The 18987-nt window shown below is 42.6% G+C and overlaps 1 protein-coding gene across 1 annotated transcript in view; it reads right to left on the bottom strand.

Moving 5' to 3' along the window:
• atp8a2 (ATPase phospholipid transporting 8A2) overlaps positions 1-18987 on the bottom strand; it is a 709260-nt gene that overhangs the window by 186133 nt on the left and 504140 nt on the right. Inside the window, exons 26-27 of the mRNA XM_068032841.1 lie at positions 3579-3762; positions 1410-1520 (exon numbers count right to left, since the gene is read on the bottom strand). Coding sequence (XP_067888942.1) covers positions 1410-1520; positions 3579-3762 — 295 coding nt within the window. The remainder of the gene's footprint in view (positions 1-1409; positions 1521-3578; positions 3763-18987) is intronic.

The raw sequence follows: 18987 nt of genomic DNA, 5'->3' as shown, positions 1-18987 counted from the left end.
CGTGGTTCAAAATAGAATGACTTAAAATGAAGTCATGCAGCATCATTATAATATTTAAATGAACAACTCATTTCCAGCGAGTGGACTGGTTGCATGCCCTCCTCCCTCTTTCACTGAAACAGGAGTGGGCAGATTTGAGGTGGATTCGGTTCCTGTTGCAGATTGTTTTGCATTTTAACCTCTGACCCAATCCCAATCTATTCATTTTTGGGAATTAAATTCTGTCCAAAATATTTTACAAGTATACTAATAAAAAGAGAATTGTTAAATGTGAGGTTGGACTCCTGAGTGGACAGGATTGCCAACATGGAGACAGGACTGCCAATTTGTAAATGATGATCAAAAAATGGCAGAGGTAAATATTTCACAGCTGTCTTTACTGAAGAGGATATCACAGGATCTATTAAGTGTTGATGTGCGCCAGAAGACTGAAAAGTGGCCAATGAAATAGCCATTTTTAACAAGGGACACAAAACTAATCTGGGTAATTGCAGATCAATTAGCTTAACATCTACAGTAGGGAAAATTTTAAAGCCTTTAATTAAGGATATATAGCTAGATAAAAAGGGAAAATAATTAGAAGTAGCTAATAACAATTTCAAAAGAGATGATCAAGCTTGACAAACTTCATAGAAGTCTTTGAGGACTTAACAATAGATGGGGATATGTAGCATACATGAACATTTGGAAAACCTTTGGCAAAGTACCACATGCGAGATTACGAGAAACAGTTAAGGAATTTGGAACTAAGGGAAAATAGCAAACTGGATTAGAAGTTGTTTAGAAGGGAGAAAACAGATAATTAAGTTAAGGGCAGTTTTGAAGGGTGGTTGGAAGTGAGTAGTGGTGTCCCCTACAGTACAGTTTTGGGCTACTACTGATTTGATTAAGACTGATTTGGATACAGACCTAGAAGGGTGGTGCAGAAATTTGCAGATAATACCAAAATGGAAGTTGAAGTTAATTCTTTACAAGACTAAAGGAAGCCAAAAATAGATATTGATAAAATGGGGAAATGAGAATTCAGTATCAGCAACTGCAAGGTGATTCATTTTGGCAAAAAAAATAATCTGTAAATACACTCTGAACAGCTCAGTGCTGTTTTTGGCCATCATTCCTAATGTTTCATTTTTTTTGGCTATGCATTCATTTTTCCTTAAGTCCCTATGAACCTTAGAATATTTTTCTGTGGAGAAGGTGCTAAATAAATGCAAGGTATTGTTGAGTAAGGCTAACAAACAAATATCTTCAAAATCTCTTAATACCATCTAACATGGGAGAAAGCTCCCCTCCCCCAATTCTGTCTCATCATGAGACTCAGCTGCTATTCGCGAATCATAATGCAAGTCAACAAGATATTCTATATTACATCTAAAAGTTACTGCTGAGGCACAGATATGACTCCTTACCTCTATTATGTACAGCACCACATTTTTGTAAAAACAGTATAAGATGCACTTGGTCACTCGGATGTAACTCCAGGCTCCGTGGACTAATAAAAGCTTTTCTAAATATGCAAACTAGAAAAAAAAGCCTTTGTCAATATCACAAATTTTTTTTTAAACCACCACTAAAAAGCAAATGAACAGGGTGATCAATTCTGCAAAAAATGCTTATCAATACTAAAAATGTTGTAATGGTCAAATGAAAATCAGATTCACAATATCAAAGGTCAAAATGTAGCAATTAATATATTTTCCCAGTGCAATAAACCTGGAATTGTTCTACATTAAGAATATAAAACGATTCTGATTTAGTGGTACTCATAATATGGCCAGGTGCTATTTTCAGCGCACCTCCCTTTCACCTGTGGCTCTCGACTGACTTATTGCTATTGGGCCTCCATCACAACCTTTCCAGCCCCTGCAGATGTTTACTGAGCTGGGACTCTGCATTGTTCCCTCTCCCTCCTTGCTTCTCAGTGCAAGGAAAGAATATCATCTCAGCTTCTATACAGCAGGCAAAAAGGTCATATTAAAAACTTGGTACCAAATTATTGGTACGCTATTTTTCTTCATCGTGTGATGAAATGCCCATCCTTTATTTTGCTGTGGATCCTGAAGTGTATCACTCCACGGTGCAGTGCTCTGGTGTGCTCCTTGAGCAAGGCATATGATAAATAGCAGCCTTGACAAAAGTTGGTGAGCAACACGTTCTAGGGAAACAAATATTTATTCACTCTTAAATTATAGCAAGGGGTTGGTTAGTTGCTTTCAGCTTTGGGCCTCAATTATCACATTAAAAAATACCACTACCGCTGAGTTGACAATGTTATAAACATCCCCAGCTTAGAAATGGTGATACTGAAGTTCTTGGCCCCAAGGTGTGGGAGCAGGGCGGGGTGGTGTGGTAGCGCAAGGGCAGCTTAAGGAGGGGAGAGGTAATTGGCATCTTCTTGAGGACATTTCTGGCAATGGGAGATGGAAATGAGTTAACATTTGTCACCAACTCTGTAATCTGATACTTGCCGTCTGATGCAGGCCTCGAGGATTCCAGGAAGCTGTGGAGGATTACCTAGCCCATGAGTCTGATTGTTGGAATTTACCCAACAGGTAGGGTGGTCCTGCATGGACTAGATGTGGGAAGCTTACCAATGCTCTATGGTTGTAAGGTACATGGTTTTAGTTTAGTTTAGTTTATTTAGTTTAGAGATACAGCACTGAAACAGGCCCTTCGGCCCACCGAGTCTGTGTCGACCATCAACCACCCATTTATACTAATCCTACACTAATTCCATATTCCTACCGCATCCCCACCTGTCGCTATATTTTCCCTACCACCTACCTATACTAGGGGCAATTTCTAATGGCCAATTTACCTATCAACCTACAAGTCTTTGGCATGTGGGAGGAAACCGGAGCACCCGGAGGAAACCCACGCAGACACAGGGAGAACATGCAAACTCCACACAGGCAGTACCCGGAATTGAACCCGGGTCGCTGGAGCTGTGAGGCTGTGGTGCTAACCGCTGCGCCGCCCTAAACTCCAAACGCATACTTAGGAACCTCAAGTCTTGGCTGCTGCCAACATGAACCCAAGCCTACTGGGCTTATATAAGTAGAGTCTATCTTAATAGGGAGAAGCTTTGCACTTCATATCAGACAAATGGAAACTATATAAGTGGATTTTTCATTTGTATGTTTGGCGAGCCAATCATGGTAATGAGAATCAGTGCCAAACACCGACTAGTCACCCAAATGACAAGAAAGAAAAGTTCTCAGAATCAGAAGAAAAACATTTCAGAATAAACCACAATTCCTAGAATAATGAACCTCAGTCTTACTTTAATATAAAGGTTTTTTTTTGCTATTTTAAATTACAGTTTGCATACTGTTAGACATCCAAGCAGTTAATTTCTGCCCTCTGCCCTGTCCTCCTTGATAGTGGAGCCTGCAATAGTCACAACTTCAAAGTAAATCCTCTATTTATGTGACCATGTAATTTCCATAGATAATAAACTTTGGGAAGGAAAGATATCAACATTTTGACTTCGTTTGTGCAGGAGATAACATTTTGCAAAGAATGGGGGGATTTTTAATCATGATTAAAAAGACAAAATAATACTTAAAGGCTCTAACCTGTGCTATGGAGTAATCAGAGGAGTTGGTGGCTTGCAGACCTTCATTGCCACTAATCCCTACTCCAACATGTGCAGTCTGAATCATCCCCACGTCATTGGCTCCATCTCCGATGGCCAGGGTAATAGCATTAACATGGTTTTTCACCATGTCTACTATTTCTGATTTTTGGAGAGGAGAAACTCTGAAATGAAATGAGATATCAATCACTATGATAGCTTTGGATCTACAAATTCTTTTGCGTAATGCACATAACTCCCATTTTATGTAACAAATACTGATATACTCCAGCTTTTTATTAGGTGATTCAATGATATGGTAGCTGCTGTGGTTAAGGAGACCAATAATAATCATGAAGTATTGAACATTAAGTATTTTGCAGTTCAGAAGGGCAAAACCTCAAATGGAGAGGTGGGAACAAATTCTGTCAGGAATCCAATTTGCAATGTCCTTGCACATGTCGTCATGGTTGGCTTCAGAGGTAAACTGGTAGAGGCCTAATTATGTGATGTATTATGTGTGAGGTGGGGGGTGGTGGGGTGAGGAGGGAGAGGAGAGGATGGTAATAATGGAAGTAGAAATGTAAAAGTAGAACAAAATACCTTTGCTTTCGTCTTAAAATTAAGAGCTCAGCTGCTATAAAATTAGGAAGTACAGGAGCACAACATTTTTTTTGATCCATACAGCTTGAAACACTGATTAATGTTATGCATAAAATGACATGATGGTGGAGCCCAGCACATCAGTACAAAAGGCAAAGCTGAAGCATTTCCAAACATCTTCAGCCAGAGGTGCTGAGAGAATGATCCATCTCGGCCTCCTCCTGAGGTCCCCAGCATCACAAATGCCAGTGCTAAGGCCAGGTGAGAAAGAGGTCTAGGGTTTCTTTCAGCCTTCTCCTGGTCTTGCTGTAACAGGGTTTAATTTGAAACACACCGTGTTTTTAGCTCCCCTTTGGTGAATCCTCATTCACCACTTTCCAATTATAAGGCAAAGAAATGAACACAAACAGGCTTTCTTACGTTTAAAGAAGTAAAGTTGAAATTTATTTAAACTTAAACTCTAATTCGGTTAACGCCTACAGATACACGACATGCCCATGCTAGCATGCACACGCGATACTCATGCAGATAGGGAAAGAAAGAAAACAGAAGAAATAAAGTGGAAAAGTTTGAGGCAATATCTGAGGAGGTTTTGTGTGTCACGGTTCTTTGAGCTCACTATTGTGTCCTTTATTGTAGAATTAGAACATTACAGCGCAGTACAGGCCCTTCGGCCCTCGATGTTGCGCCGACCTGTGAAACCATCTGACCTACACTATTCCATTTTCATCCATATGTCTATCCAATGACCACTTAAATGCCCTTAAAGTTGGCGAGTCTACTACTGCTGCAGGCAGGGCGTTCCACGCCCCTACTACTCTCTGAGTAAAGAAACTACCTCTGACATCTGTCCTATATCTATCACCCCTCAACTTAAAGCTATGTCCCCTCGTGTTTGCCATCACCATCCGAGGAAAAAGACTCTCACTATCCACCCTATCTAACCCTCTGATTATCTTATATGTCTCTATTAAGTCACCTCTCCTCCTCCTTCTCTCCAACGAAAACAACCTCAAGTCCCTCAGCCTTTCCTCGTAAGACCTTCCCTCCATACCAGACAACATCCTAGTAAATCTCCTCCGCACCCTTTCCAAAGCTTCCACATCCTTCCTATAATGCGGTGACCAGAACTGCACGCAATATTCCAGGTGCGGCCTCACCAGTTTTGTACAGCTGCAGCATGACCTCGTGGCTCCGAAACTCGTTCCCCCTACTAATAAAAGCTAACACACCATATGCCTTCTTAACAGCCCTATTAACCTGGGTAGCAACTTTCAGGGATTTATGTACCTGGACACCAAGATCTCTCTGTTCATCTACACTACCAAGAATCTTCCCATTAGCCCAGTACTCTGCATTCCTGTTACTCCTTCCAAAGTGAATCGCCTCACACTTTTCCGCATTAAACTCCATTTGCCATCTCTCAGCCCAGCTCTGCAGCCTATCTATGTCCCTCTGTACCCTACAACATCCTTTGGCACTATCCACAACTCCACCGGCCTTCGTGTCATCCGCAAATTTACTAACCCACCCTTCTACACCCTCTTCCAGGTCATTTATAAAAATGACAAACAGCAGTGGCCCCAAAACAGATCCTTGCGGTACACCACTAGTAACTAAACTCCAGGATGAACATTTGCCATCAACCACCACCCTCTGTCTTCTTTCAGCTAGCCAATTTCTGATCCAAAACTCTAAATCACCTTCAACCCCATACTTCTGTATTTTCTGCAATAGCCTACCGTGGGGAACCTTATCAAACGCCTTACTGAAATCCATATACACCACATCCACTGCTTTACCCTCATCCACCTGTTTGGTCACCTTCTCGAAAAACTCAATAAGGTTTGTGAGGCACGACCTACCCCTCACAAAACCGTGCTGACTTTCGCTAATGAACTTATTCTTTTCAAGATGATTATAAATCCTGTCTCTTATAACCTTTTCCAACATTTTACCCACAACCGAAGTAAGGCTCACAGGTCTATAATTACCAGGGCTGTCTCTACTCCCCTTCTTGAACAAGGGGACAACATTTGCTATCCTCCAGTCTTCCGGCACTATTCCTGTCAACAATGACGACATAAATTTCTGGCCAATGACAATGATGACATAAATTTCTGGCCAATTATGCCCCATCAGTTTAGTCTCAGCAAATTGATGGAAGGGATCGTTGACCGTGCTATCAAGCAGCACTTACTCAGCAATAGCCTGTTCAGAGATGCTCAGTTTGGATTCCGCCAGGACCACTCAGCTCCTGACGTTATCACAACCTTGGTCCAAACATGGACATGGAGCTGAATTCCGGAAGTCAGGTGAGTGACAGCTCTTGACATTAAGGCAGCATTTCACTGAGTGCACCATCAAGCAGCCCTAGTAAAATTGAAGTCAATGGGAATCAGGGGGAAAACTCTCTACTGGCTGGAGTCATACCCAGCCCAAAGGAAGACGGCTGTGGTGGATGGAGGCCAATCATCTCACCCCCACGACATCACTGCAGGAGTTCCTCAGGGTAGTGTCCTAGGACCAACCATCTTCAGTTACTTCATCAATGAGCTTTCTTCCATCATAAGGTCAGAAGTGGGGATGTTCGCTGGTGATAGTGCACTGTTCAGTCCAATTCATAACTCCTTAAATAATGAAACAGCCCATGTCCATATGCAGCCATACCAGGACAACATTCAGCCTTGGGCTGATAAGTAGCAAGTAAAATTTGCACCACACAAGTACGGGCAATGAACATCTCCAAGAAGAGAGAATCTAACCATCTCCCCTTGACATTCAACAGCATTACCATCGCTGAATCCCTCACCATCAACATCCTGAAGGCTACCACTGACCAGAAATTCAACTGGACCAGCCATACAAATACTGTGGCTAAAAAAGCAGATCAGAAGCTGGGAATTCTATGGCGGGTAACTCACCTCCTGACTCCCCAAAGCCTGTCCACCATCTACAAGGCACAGGTCAGGAGTGTGATGGAATACTCTCCACTTGCCTGGATGGGTGCAGCTCCAAAAACACTCAAAAAGCTCAACACCATCCAGGACAAAGTAGCCCACTTAATCGGCACCCATCCACCACATTAAACATTCACTGCCTCAACACGGACGCACAGTGGCAGCAGTGTATACCATCTACACGATGCATTGCAGCAACTCGGCAAGACTCCTAACAGCACCTTCCAATCCCACAGACACATGGGAACATCATCACCTGCAAGTTCCCCTCCATGGCACACTGAATCCTGCCTTGGAACTATATGGCTGTTCCTTCACTGTCGCTGGGTCAAAATCCTGGAACTCCCTCCCTAACAGCACTGGGATGTAATTACATGACAAGAACTGCAGCAGTTCAAGAAGGCAGCTCACCACCACCTTCTCAAAGGCAATTAGGGATGAGCAATAAATGGTGGCTTGCCAGCAATGCCCACAGCCCATGAGCGAATAAAACAAATGAACCAACATAAATGTTTTGCCAAAATAGGCTTCGTTTTGGAAATACTTTCAATTAAAAAAACAAGAGCTTGCAATGTATAATGCTAGCTCATTTCTCCTAAATGACCCAAGTTGGAGAGAAATCCAAATGCCAGCCCCTGGATTAATCTGTGTCCTTGTAACTGATAATGTCTTTTGAAGATTGCTAGGAAGCCAGAGATTCAAGAACTGCATTCCAAAAGCCCTGGTATCAGATACACAATCATGATCCTGTGAACACGATGGAGGGCAATACAAAGAAAACATCAAGCATACACTGGCTGATTTATTTTTGTTTGAGTATAAATGACAGTGTTTAAATGAGGCATGGAAGGGACATCCTAATCCCAATTGCACACAGGTCTCTACAGTTTTTGTTTTAACATTTCCAGATAAAACTACCTTTAAGCACTCAGTTATTATTTTTATTTTATTTTATTATTTAGAGATGCAGCACTGAAACAGGCCCTTCGGCCCACTGAGTCTGTGCCGCCATCAACCACCCATTTATACTAATCCTACACACATCCCCACCTGTCCCTATATTTCCCTACCACCTACCTATACAAGGGGCAATTTATAATGGCCAATTTACCTATCAACCTGCAAGTCTTTGGCTGTGGGAGGAAACCAGAGCACCCGGCGAAAACCCACGCAGACACAGGGAGAACTTGCAAACTCCACACAGGCAGTACCCAGAATTGAACCCGGGTCGCTGGAGCTGTGAGGCTGCAGTGCTAACCACTGCGCCGCCCACCATTGTTAATTGTGTGACTATATGCAGGTGAAGGGAGTTAATTGGGGATTTAGATGAGCACTTAAAAGCAGACACTGACTCGGACTGGGAGAGGAATTTGTGTGAGGAGCCACATGTTTATAATCCTTTTACTCTGCACAATAAATGTGAAACTGAGTAAATATAGGCTCCAGCCTTAACCTTTTATCACAAGCTTTCTGGAGGTGAACATAGTAGCAGTGGATGGTTACCTAAAGCTGAAGGTTGGCAAATAGGAAATGTATTGTGAAAAATATGGCAGAAAGTAAGTGTAAATTGTTAGGGTATGATTACCCTCTGGTGTCTTTGGAGTCTGAATCATACGACCAGTCGAAGAATGAAGTGGATATGTGGACATGGGTTACATCTCTAGCAAAAAGGAAGCTAGGTATGGCCTTGGCGTTGTCACTTGCTACCAAAAGCAAAATCAGAAGTAAAGTGTTTTCTGAACTGGATGCTCGTCAGTTGGATACTGATGAAGGGTTGGATCTTCTGCTAGGATTTTTGGATGCAATTTACAAGAAAGATGACCTATTGAATGCCTATGAGGCATGGTCAGACTTTAATAGATTTTGAAAAACAGATGGTTATTCAATGGAGAAATATATCATGGACTTTATCAGACTGTATAAAAGATTGAATTTCCTCAATTTGGAGATCCCTGGTTCAGTGATAGCTTTTAAATTGCTAGATTGTACTCGGGTGTCGCATTTGGACAGGCTCCTGGGTCCAACTGGAGTTTGGTTCTTGGACAAAGTCTCCCTGTTGGACCAAATGTCCGCGGTCTAAAAAAAATTCCTGGGGAAACAGTCATTTGCTACAGTCCTAGTAAAACAAGTGGGACACTCTGCGGTGACGCAAAGAATGGAGGACTCAATGTTTACAAGATTTAGAAATAATCCAGGTACTGGAAGCAGGCCTAAGTACAATGGAAGAGTTAAAGACAGGAGGAATGAGGATGAAAGCACCTTTCGCAGGTCTGAAAATTACAGTGGCAGAGAGGGTTGGAACAGCAATCAAAGGCGAATGAATCTCAGGCATGCCCAAGGAACAGTTAATAGGTGCTTCAGATATGACTCAAAGTATCATTATGCCATGAATTGCCCTAAGCGGAAGGGCAGAGTCTTCAAAATAGCACATGACGCAGAAAACTGAGGCAGAAGAGGAAGATATTGATGGATCTGAAGGACCTGTATGAGTCACAAGGAGTTTTCGTCCTGTGATGAATGTGTTGGTTGCAGATTCGTTCAACTGTGTGGTACTGGATAGTTCTTGTATGTCAACAGTATGTGGAACTGATTGGTTATAGTGTTATCTGGATTCACTCAGTGAGGATTGACGCAAGGTTAAGGAGTATAAAAGTACTACCAGCTTTAGGTTTGGTGATGACAACACATTGAAGTCACTGAAGAGAGTTGTAATTCCATGTTAAATAGCTGGGGTAAGCCACTTTATCAGTACTGATGTAGTCTCCAGTGACATACCTTTACTCTTGAGTAAGTCTTCAATGAAAAAGGCACAGTTGAAAACTTGATATAGAACATGATAAGGCAACTGTGAATTTGCAATTTTCCCAGTCAGGGCATTATTGTATCCCCTTAACAAAACCTGATATTTCTAATCTGAGTGTTGATGGCATCAGGTATTATGAATCAGAAATAAAAGGCAAATTGTCTTAAAGTTGCACAGACAATTTGCTCACCCTTCCTGTCAGAGATTAAAACCTCTACTAAAAGATGCAGGTGTGATTGATGGAGAGTATACAAGGACAATAGAAGAGATTAGTGAAAAGTGAGATTTGTAAAAAGTATTGGAGGACACCACCACGTCCTATTGTCAGCCTTCCATTGGCATGTGACTTTAACGAGGTGGTTGCCATGGATTTAAAGGTATGGGACAAAGACAAGAATATTTTCATTCTACATTTTATAGACTGAGCAATTAGATTTAGTCTTTATACAATAATAGTAAGGACAAAAGGGTGATTATAGACAAAATTATGGAGAAATGGATAGAGACTGGGCTTGGGGCACCAGCTAAGTTTCTGACTGATAGTGGAGGGGAATTTGCAAATGACGAGTTCAGGGATACGTGTGAAAACATGAACATGACGGTTATGAATACTGCAGCTGAAAGTCCTTTCAGCAATGGGCTCTGTGAAAGGAATCACACAGTGATTGATGAAATGTTACATAAAATCTTGGCTGACCAGCCAAACTGCAAGATGACAACTGCCCTGACATGGGCGGTTCATGCGAAGAATTCACTTCAGATGGTTGAAGGATATAGTCCTTATTAATTGGTCTCTGGGCGGAATCCCAAATTGCCTTCTATACTGTGCGACAGTCCTCCAGGGAGATGGGCTTTCATCAAGGCTGAGGTCTCTGATAAAATTGATAGAGCTCTGAGGCATCGTATAAGGCCATCTGAGGCAGGATTTAGTTCAGGAGATTTGGTCTAATATGAAAGAGGGCCATAGGGAATGGAAGGGCCCTGGTAAGGTAATCAATCGGGATGGTGAAACCGTAGTTATCAAGCATGGAAATAAAACTGTTAAGGTTCATTCTTCACGATTAATCGGGGTTGATTACAAAATTTCAGAATCTGAGTAGCTGAGAGAGAAAAGTGACACCTTGTACCTCGAATACTGATGTGTTTTGTGATGAAGGTCCTGAGGCAAAGGTAGATCAAGAGTTGGATAGTCATGACAGAGTCATGACTGAAATGTCATGGCTGACTCAGCTGTGCTGGGATGGAGAACAAGGGACAAGAGGGCAATAATGGTAGGGGATTCTATAGTTAGAGGAACAGATAGGCGTTTCTGTGGTCGCAGACATGATTCCAGGATGGTATGTTGTCTCCCGGGTGCAAGGGTCTTGAATATCACTGAGCAGCTACAAAGTATTCTGGAGGGTGAGGGTGTACAGCCGGAGGTCGTGGTCCAAGTTGGTACCAATGACATTGGTAGAAAGAGGGATGAGGTCCTGCAAAAAGGATGTAGGGAGCAAGGCAGCAGATTAAAAAGTAGGACCTCAAAGGTTGTAATCTCTGGGTTTCTTCTGGTGCCACGGTCTAGTGAGTGTATGAATAGGAGGTTAGAGCAGATGAATGCATGGTTGGGGAGATGGTGCAGGAAGGAGAGCTTTAGATTCTTGGATCACTGGGCCTGTTTCTGACAAAGGTGGGATCTGTGTAAGATGGACGGGTTGCATCTGAACCAGAACGGGACCAGCATCCTTGCTGGGAGGTTTGCTAATGTTTTTGGGGGTTAAACTAATTTGGCAGGGGGATGGGATACAGAGTGTAAGCACAGTAGAGGGTGATGTACAATCAAATATAAATGTGAAGCTAAGTCAGTCCGGAGAACAGAGTAAATGCAGACCTGTTAAGGCTCAGGCAAATAATGCAAGGTTGGATTGTAACTATTTTAATGCAAGGAGTCTTAATAGTAAGGCAGATGAATTGAGGGTGTTGATTAACACATGGGAATATGAGATTATTGCTATTACTGAGACATGGTTGAGGGAAGGGCTGGAATGGCAGCTTTATCCCAGGGTATAGAATCTTCAGACGTGATAGGAGAGGGGGTAAAAGAGGAGATGGCATTGCACTGTTGATTAAAGAGACAATTACTGCAGTAAGGAGGGATGATATCTCAGAAGGTTCCTCTAATGAGGCCATATGGGTAGAACTTAAAAACAAAAAGGGGGCTTTTTTTTTTATTCGTTCATTCATGGGATGTGGGCGTCACTGGTCAGGCCAGCATTTATTGCCCATCCCTAATTGCCCCTGAGAAGGTGGTGGTGAGCTGCCTTCTTGAACCGCTGCAGTCCATTTGGGGTAGGTATACCCACAGTGCTGTTAGGAAGGGAGTTCCAGGATTTTGACCCAGCGACAGTGAAGGAACGGCGATATAGTTCCAAGTCAGGATGGTGTGTGAATTGGAAGGGAACTTGCAGGTGGTGGTGTTCCCATGTATTTGCTGCCCTTGTCCTTCTAGTTGGTAGAGGTCGCGGATTTGGAAGGTGCTGTCCAAGGAGCCTTGGTGCATTGCTGCTGTGCATCTTGTAGATGGTACACATTGCTGCCACTGTGCGTCGGTGGTGGAGGGAGTGAATGTTTGTTTGTAGATGGGGTGCCAATCAAGCAGGCCGCTTTGTCCTGGATGGTGTCGAGCTTCTTGAGTGTTGTTGGAGCTGCACCCATCGTTTCCGGTGCCTAGGTCGAGGCCGGGTGGTCCGTCCGGTTTCATTCCTTTTTATTGACTTTGTAGCGGTTAGGTACAACTGAGTGGCTTGCTAGGCTATTTCAGAGGGCATGTAAGAGTTAACCACATTGCTGTGGGTCTGGAGTCACATGTAGGCCAGACCAGGTAAGGAAAGCAGATTTCCTTCCCTGAAGGACATTAGTGAACCAGATGGGTTTTACAACAATCGACAATGGTTTCATGGCCATCATTAGACTAGCTTTTAATTCCAAATTTATTCATTAAATTCAAATTCCACCTTCTGCTGTGGTGGGATTCGAACCCATGTCCCCAGAGAAATACTCTGGGTTACTAGTTCAGTGATAATACCACTACGCCACCGCCTACCCCTATTACATGACTGGGAGTGTACTACAGGCCTCCAAACAGTCAGGCAGTGGTAGAGGAGCAGATATGTAGGCAAATCTCAGAGGTACAATAATAATAGGGTAATAATAGTAGGGGATTTCAACTTCCCCTATATTAGAGGGGACAGTATTAGCAAAAAGTTTAAAGGGGGCAAAATTCTTCAAGTGCATTCAGTAGAGCTTTTTGAGCCAGCACGTAGAGAGTCCTACAAGAGGAGGGGCGGTACTGGACTTAATCCTAGGGCATGAAGCTGGACAAGTGATAGAAGTGGCAATGGGGGCGCATTTCGGGGATAGTGACCAAAACTCTCTAAAATTTAAGGTCGTTATGGAAAAGGACATGGAGGGACCAGAAACAGGAGTACTGAATTGGGGGAAGGCAGATTTCAATATGCTAAAACAGGATCTGGCCAAAGTAAACTGGGAGCAGCTTTTCATAGGAAAGTCTACATCAAATCAGTGGGAGTCATTTAGAAGGGAAATTGTGAGGGTTCAGGTGCAGCATGTTTCTGTAAAGGTGAAGAGTAGGACAAACAGGTCAAGGGAACCCTGGATGTCAAGGGTTACAGAGGATTGGATAAGGAAAAAAAGGAGGTGTATGGCAGATTCAGAGCGCTGAAAACACCGGAGGCCCGAGAGGAGTATAAAAAGTGTAGGGGGGTACTTAAAAAAGTAATTAGGACAACGAAGAGGGGGCATGAAAAATCACTGGCAGACAAGATAAAGGAAAGTCCCAAGGCGTTTTAGAAGTATGTTAGGGTCAAGAGGATAACCAGGGAAAAAGTGGGGCCCATTAGGGATCAAAGAGGCAATCTATGCGGAGCCGGAGGACATAGGTGAGGCTTTGAACAATTACTTTTCATCTGTGTTCACTATGGAGAAGGATGATGTCGGTGTAGTGATCAGGGAAGGGGATTGTGATATATTTGATAAAATTAACATTGAAAAGGAGGAAGTATTAGCTGTATTAGCGGGTCTAAAGGTGGATAAATCCCCAGGCCCAAATGAAATGTATCCCAGGCTGTTATATGAGGCAAGGGAGGGGATAGTGGGGGCTCTGACACAAATTTTCAGATCCTCTCTGGCCACAGGAGAGGTGCCAGAGGACTGAAGGACAGCAAATGTGGTACCATTATTCAAGAAGGTTAGCAGGGATAAACCAGGTAATTACAGGCTGGTGAGTCTAACATCAGTGGTAGGGAAACTATTGGAAAAAAACCTGAGGTACAAGATTAATCTCCACTTGGAGAGGCAGGGATTAATCAGGGATAGTCAGCATGGCTTTGTCAGGGGGAGATCATGTCTAACAAATTTGATTGCATTTTTCGAGGAGGTGACTAGAGGTGTAAATGAGGGCAAAACAGTTGATGTTGTCTATATGGACTTCAGTAAGGCTTTTGATAAGGTCCCGCATGGGAGATTGGTTAAGAAAGTAAAAGCCCATGGGATCCAGGGTAATTTGGCAAATTGGATTCAAAATTGGCTTAGTGGAAGGAGGCAAAGGGTGATGGTCGAGGATTGTTTTTGTGAATTGAATCCTGTGACCAGTGGTGTAACGCAGGGATCGGTGCTGGGACCCTTACTGTTTGTAGTGTACATTAATGATTTAGACGTGAATGTAGGAGGTATGATCAGTAAGTTCGCAGACGACACGAAAATTGGTGGTGTCGTAAATAGTGAGGAGGAAAGCCTTAGACTATAGGACGATATAGATGGGCTGGTAAGATGGGCGGAGCAGTGGCAAATGGAGTTTAATCCTGAGAAGTGTGAGATGATGCACTTTGGGAGGTCTAACAAGGCAAGGGAATATACAATGGTTGGTAGGACCCTAGAAGGTACAGAGGGTCAGGGGGACCTTGGGGTGCTTGTCCATAGATCACTGAAAGCAGCAGCACAGGTAGATAAGGTGGTTAGGAAGACATATGGGATACTTGCCTTTATTAGCCGAGGCACAGAATATAAGAGCAGGGAGATTATGATGGAGCTATATAAAACGTTGGTTCGGCCACAGCTGGAGTACTGTGTATAGCTCTGGTCACCACACTATAGGAAGGATGTGATTGCACTGGAGAGGGTGTAGAGCAGATTCACCAGCATGTTGCCTGGGCTGGAGCTTTTCAGTTATGGAGAGAGACTGGATAGGCTGGGGTTGTTTTCCTTGGAGCGGAGAAGGCTGAGGGGGGACCTGCTTGAGGTATACAAAATTATGAGGGGCACTGATAGGATAGATAGGAAGAAACTTTTTTCCCTTAGTGGAGAGGTCAATAACTAGGGGGCATAGATTTAAGGTAAGGGGCAGGAGGTTTAGAGGGGATTTGAGGAAGAATTTTTTCACCCAGAGGGTGGTTGGAATCTGGAACGCACTGCCTGAAGGGGTGGTAGAGGCAGGAATACTCAGGACATTCAATAAGTATTTAGATGATCACTTGAAACACCATAACATACAAGGCTACGGGCCAAGTGCGAGGAAATGGGATTAGTTAGGACGGGTGCTTGATGGTCGGTGCAGGCACATTGGGCCAAAGGGCCTGTTTCTGTGCTGTAAAACTCTATGACTCTAATGTAACCGATCATGATGCTCAGGAAAGAGTTATCGCATCCAAAGCCCAATTTCCTTGAGCAGATACTCAGGTGACACATATTCTAGAGGTGTCTGGTAAATGGAGGGATGCGACAATTGTGGGGCATGCAGGAAAATCTACAGGCAAGTTTAAATATTGGTTAAATGTTCAAGATGATGGCCAAGAAGCCACAGCCATGGACTGGCAGAATGGGGTGAAAGAGTGGAGGGTAAGAAAGTGCAGTGCAAGTTTTGTTAGTGGGTCAGGAAGTGACTCTTACTTAAGAAAGCGATCATGTACTGGAGAAAGAGCATCCGAAAAAGTGCAAGAGATCTTCTAGCAGTAGTTCCGAAAGACATCAAAGTGCTAATAGAGGCTGTAGTATGATTCCACAATGAAATGAAGCCTAGAGGGCAGTCTCAGAATAGAACCAGAACCAGAAGTCCTCATGATCGTGAAGTTTTAGTGGCTGCCAATAAACTTGAGGATAAACTAATAAGAGAAGCAAAATATTAGGAATTAGAGAGTTGGCGAGAGTTTGGAGTCTATTCTGAGGTACCAGATAGGGGACAGCCAGCCTAGTCACATAGATGGATTTGTACTGAAAAAGTCCTTCTCGATGGAACTTATAAGGCTGAAGCGAGGTTAGTTGTGAGGGGTTTTGAAGAGCGACTGGGGGATACAGATGTTACAGTGGACTCTTCCACAGCTGGAAAAGTAACCTTGAAAATCTTTTTGGCTCTTTTGGCCACATATTCATGGCAATGTAGATCCATTGACATAAAAGCTGCATTTCTGCAAGGTGATACTTTTCAGAGAGATGTGTATCTGAAACCACCCAAAGAGGCAGCGGATACGGAAGGAAAATTATGGAAACTGAAATGCGTCTAATGATGCTTCCAGGGTGTGGTATTTCTCGGTGAGATCTGTTTTGTTGAAAATTGGTTGTGTTCAACTAAAAGCAGATCCTGCAATATTTTATTGGTATAAAGGGAAACTTTCAGGCATCTTCATGATGCACATTGATGATTTCTTATGGGGATTTTGAGAAATATGTTAAGATTAAGGCAGAATTTAAAATTGGGAGTCAGGCTTGTGGGGCCTTTAAATATATTGGCTTAGATATTAAGCAGGATAAGTCTGGAAGAAGTTTAAATCAACAATCTTATTTAGAGAGTGTTACTCCCATCCCAGATAATCGTGTTAGGTCATCACAGAAAGATGATCTATCTAAAGCAGAGATTGAGCAATTGCGAAGCCTAGTGGGTCAATTAAACTGTTTGGGCTCTCAGACTAGGCCTGATGTTAGTTCTGATGTGCTGGAGATAAGCACGTTGATGAAACATCCAAAAGTTGAGAACATTTTAAGGGCAAATAAAACATTGAAAAAACTAAACCTGGAGAAATGTGTACTGAAGCTCCATCCTTAGGTACCCAAAGAACATGAAGCTAATAATTTTTAGTGATGCTTCACATGCTAATCTTGCTGATGGGTATTTGAGTGCAGCTGGCTTCATAATATTTCTGATGGGTGAAAATGGGAAATGTCCTTTAGCTTGGGAGGTTATGAAAATAAAATGGATTGATAAAAGCACTTCAGCTGCAGAATCACTGGGTCTTGTGGAGGCAGTGGCTATGTGGTTCTATTTGTCAAATATTTTGGGTGGAATTCTGAACAAGGGATATCCTGAAGATAGGATACTCATTGAATGTTCTGTGGATAATCGTTCTTTGTGGGACAATGTACACTCTACAAAAAGTGAGTGAGAGAAGACTACGTATTGACCTCGCTGTATTGAAACAAATGCTGGAGAGAAAGGAAATCTCCAAACTGAAATGGACAGATGCAAGTCATCAGCTATCCAATTGTTTCACAAAGAGAAATGTGAGTGCAAAGAGATTGTTGGAGGTGCTGGATGAGTGGCGTCTCTCAATGTAAAAACTTTGTACCCAATATGGAATTTAATTTTGATTTATTTTGAAATATTCTTTGAGCATGTAAATTTAAGTTGTATTGTAAAAGAAGGGAACCTGATTATCTGCAGGTGAAGGGAGTTAATTGGGGATTTAGTTGAGCACTTAAAAGCAGACACTCACTGGGACTGGGAGAGGGATTTATGTGAGGAGCTATATGTTTGTAATCCTTTTAGTCTGCACAATAAATGTGAAACTGAGTAAATATAGGCTCCAGCCTTATCCTTCTATAACAAGCTTTCTGGAGTTGAACAATTATAACATTGAGCTTAATTTATTAACTATAAAATGTCAACGGCCTCTCAATTGTCATTTTGCATTCAGATGTAATAGAGTCGTACAGCATAGAAACAGGCCCTTCGACCCACCGCGTCCATGCCGACCATAATGCCTATCTATACTAATCCCACCTGCCTGCAGTAATTCCATATCCCTCTATGTCTTGCTCATTCAAGTACCTGTCCAGATGCCTCTTAAATGTTGCTACTGTTCCTGCCTCCACCACCTCCTCTGGCAGCTCATTCCAGATACCCACTATTCTTTGTGTGAAAATTTTACCCCTTTGATCCCCTTTAAACCTCCTCCCTCTCACGTTACATCTATGCCCTCTAGTTTTAGTCACCCCTACAATGGGAAACAGACTCTGGCTATCTACCCTATCTATGCCTCTCATAATTTTATATTTTTTAGATATAATTATATAAATTATATATAATTTTGTACCTCTATCATGTCCCCTCTCAGCCTCTTTCACTCCAGGGAAAACAGACCCAGCCTATCCAATCTCTCTTTATAACTCAAGCCCTCTTGTTTCACAATTCATTTGAGGACAGTTTCAATGTTCTACCAAAACACGTCCCCAACAAGGTTGAGCTCTGCTCCTCTTTTCAAATCATGGTAAAACACGTCCTGGCTCACTTGTGCCTGCTAGTGTGAAAGAACTGATGTGAGAACTCATTGTCACTGCAAGTGGAACAATGTAAAACATATGAACATATAAAATCAACAGAAGGAAAACACCAGTTGGCTCATCATATGTTCCATACTGTTATGATACAGCATGACACCCCATCCCCAGCCCACCACCCTCTGCCCCCCAAACAACCAATCTCTCAATTCCTTAGATGCAGAGAAAAATTCCTCTGTGACCTTTGGACATGATCCATCAAGTTCTAGGAGAGCATAGTAACCTGGAAACAAATCTTCCAATAGCTCACCTACTTGTTTTTTAATAATGGTTCAAATGCCAGCAAAATTACATTGGACAATTAGAAACCACTGATGGCTGTTTAAATACCAGTGTTGTTATATAAATGATAACAGAAAATGTCTGTTGCCTGTGTATTTATGTGGGAATTTTTAAACGTGCCTCATGTCTGGATATTCAGGGGTCATTTGACTCTGCCA

The sequence above is a fragment of the Heterodontus francisci genome, chromosome 6 (assembly GCF_036365525.1).
Source record: "Heterodontus francisci isolate sHetFra1 chromosome 6, sHetFra1.hap1, whole genome shotgun sequence".
In the NCBI taxonomy this organism is placed as follows: Eukaryota; Metazoa; Chordata; class Chondrichthyes; order Heterodontiformes; family Heterodontidae; genus Heterodontus; species Heterodontus francisci.
This window is presented reverse-complemented; position numbering and strand designations above follow the sequence as displayed.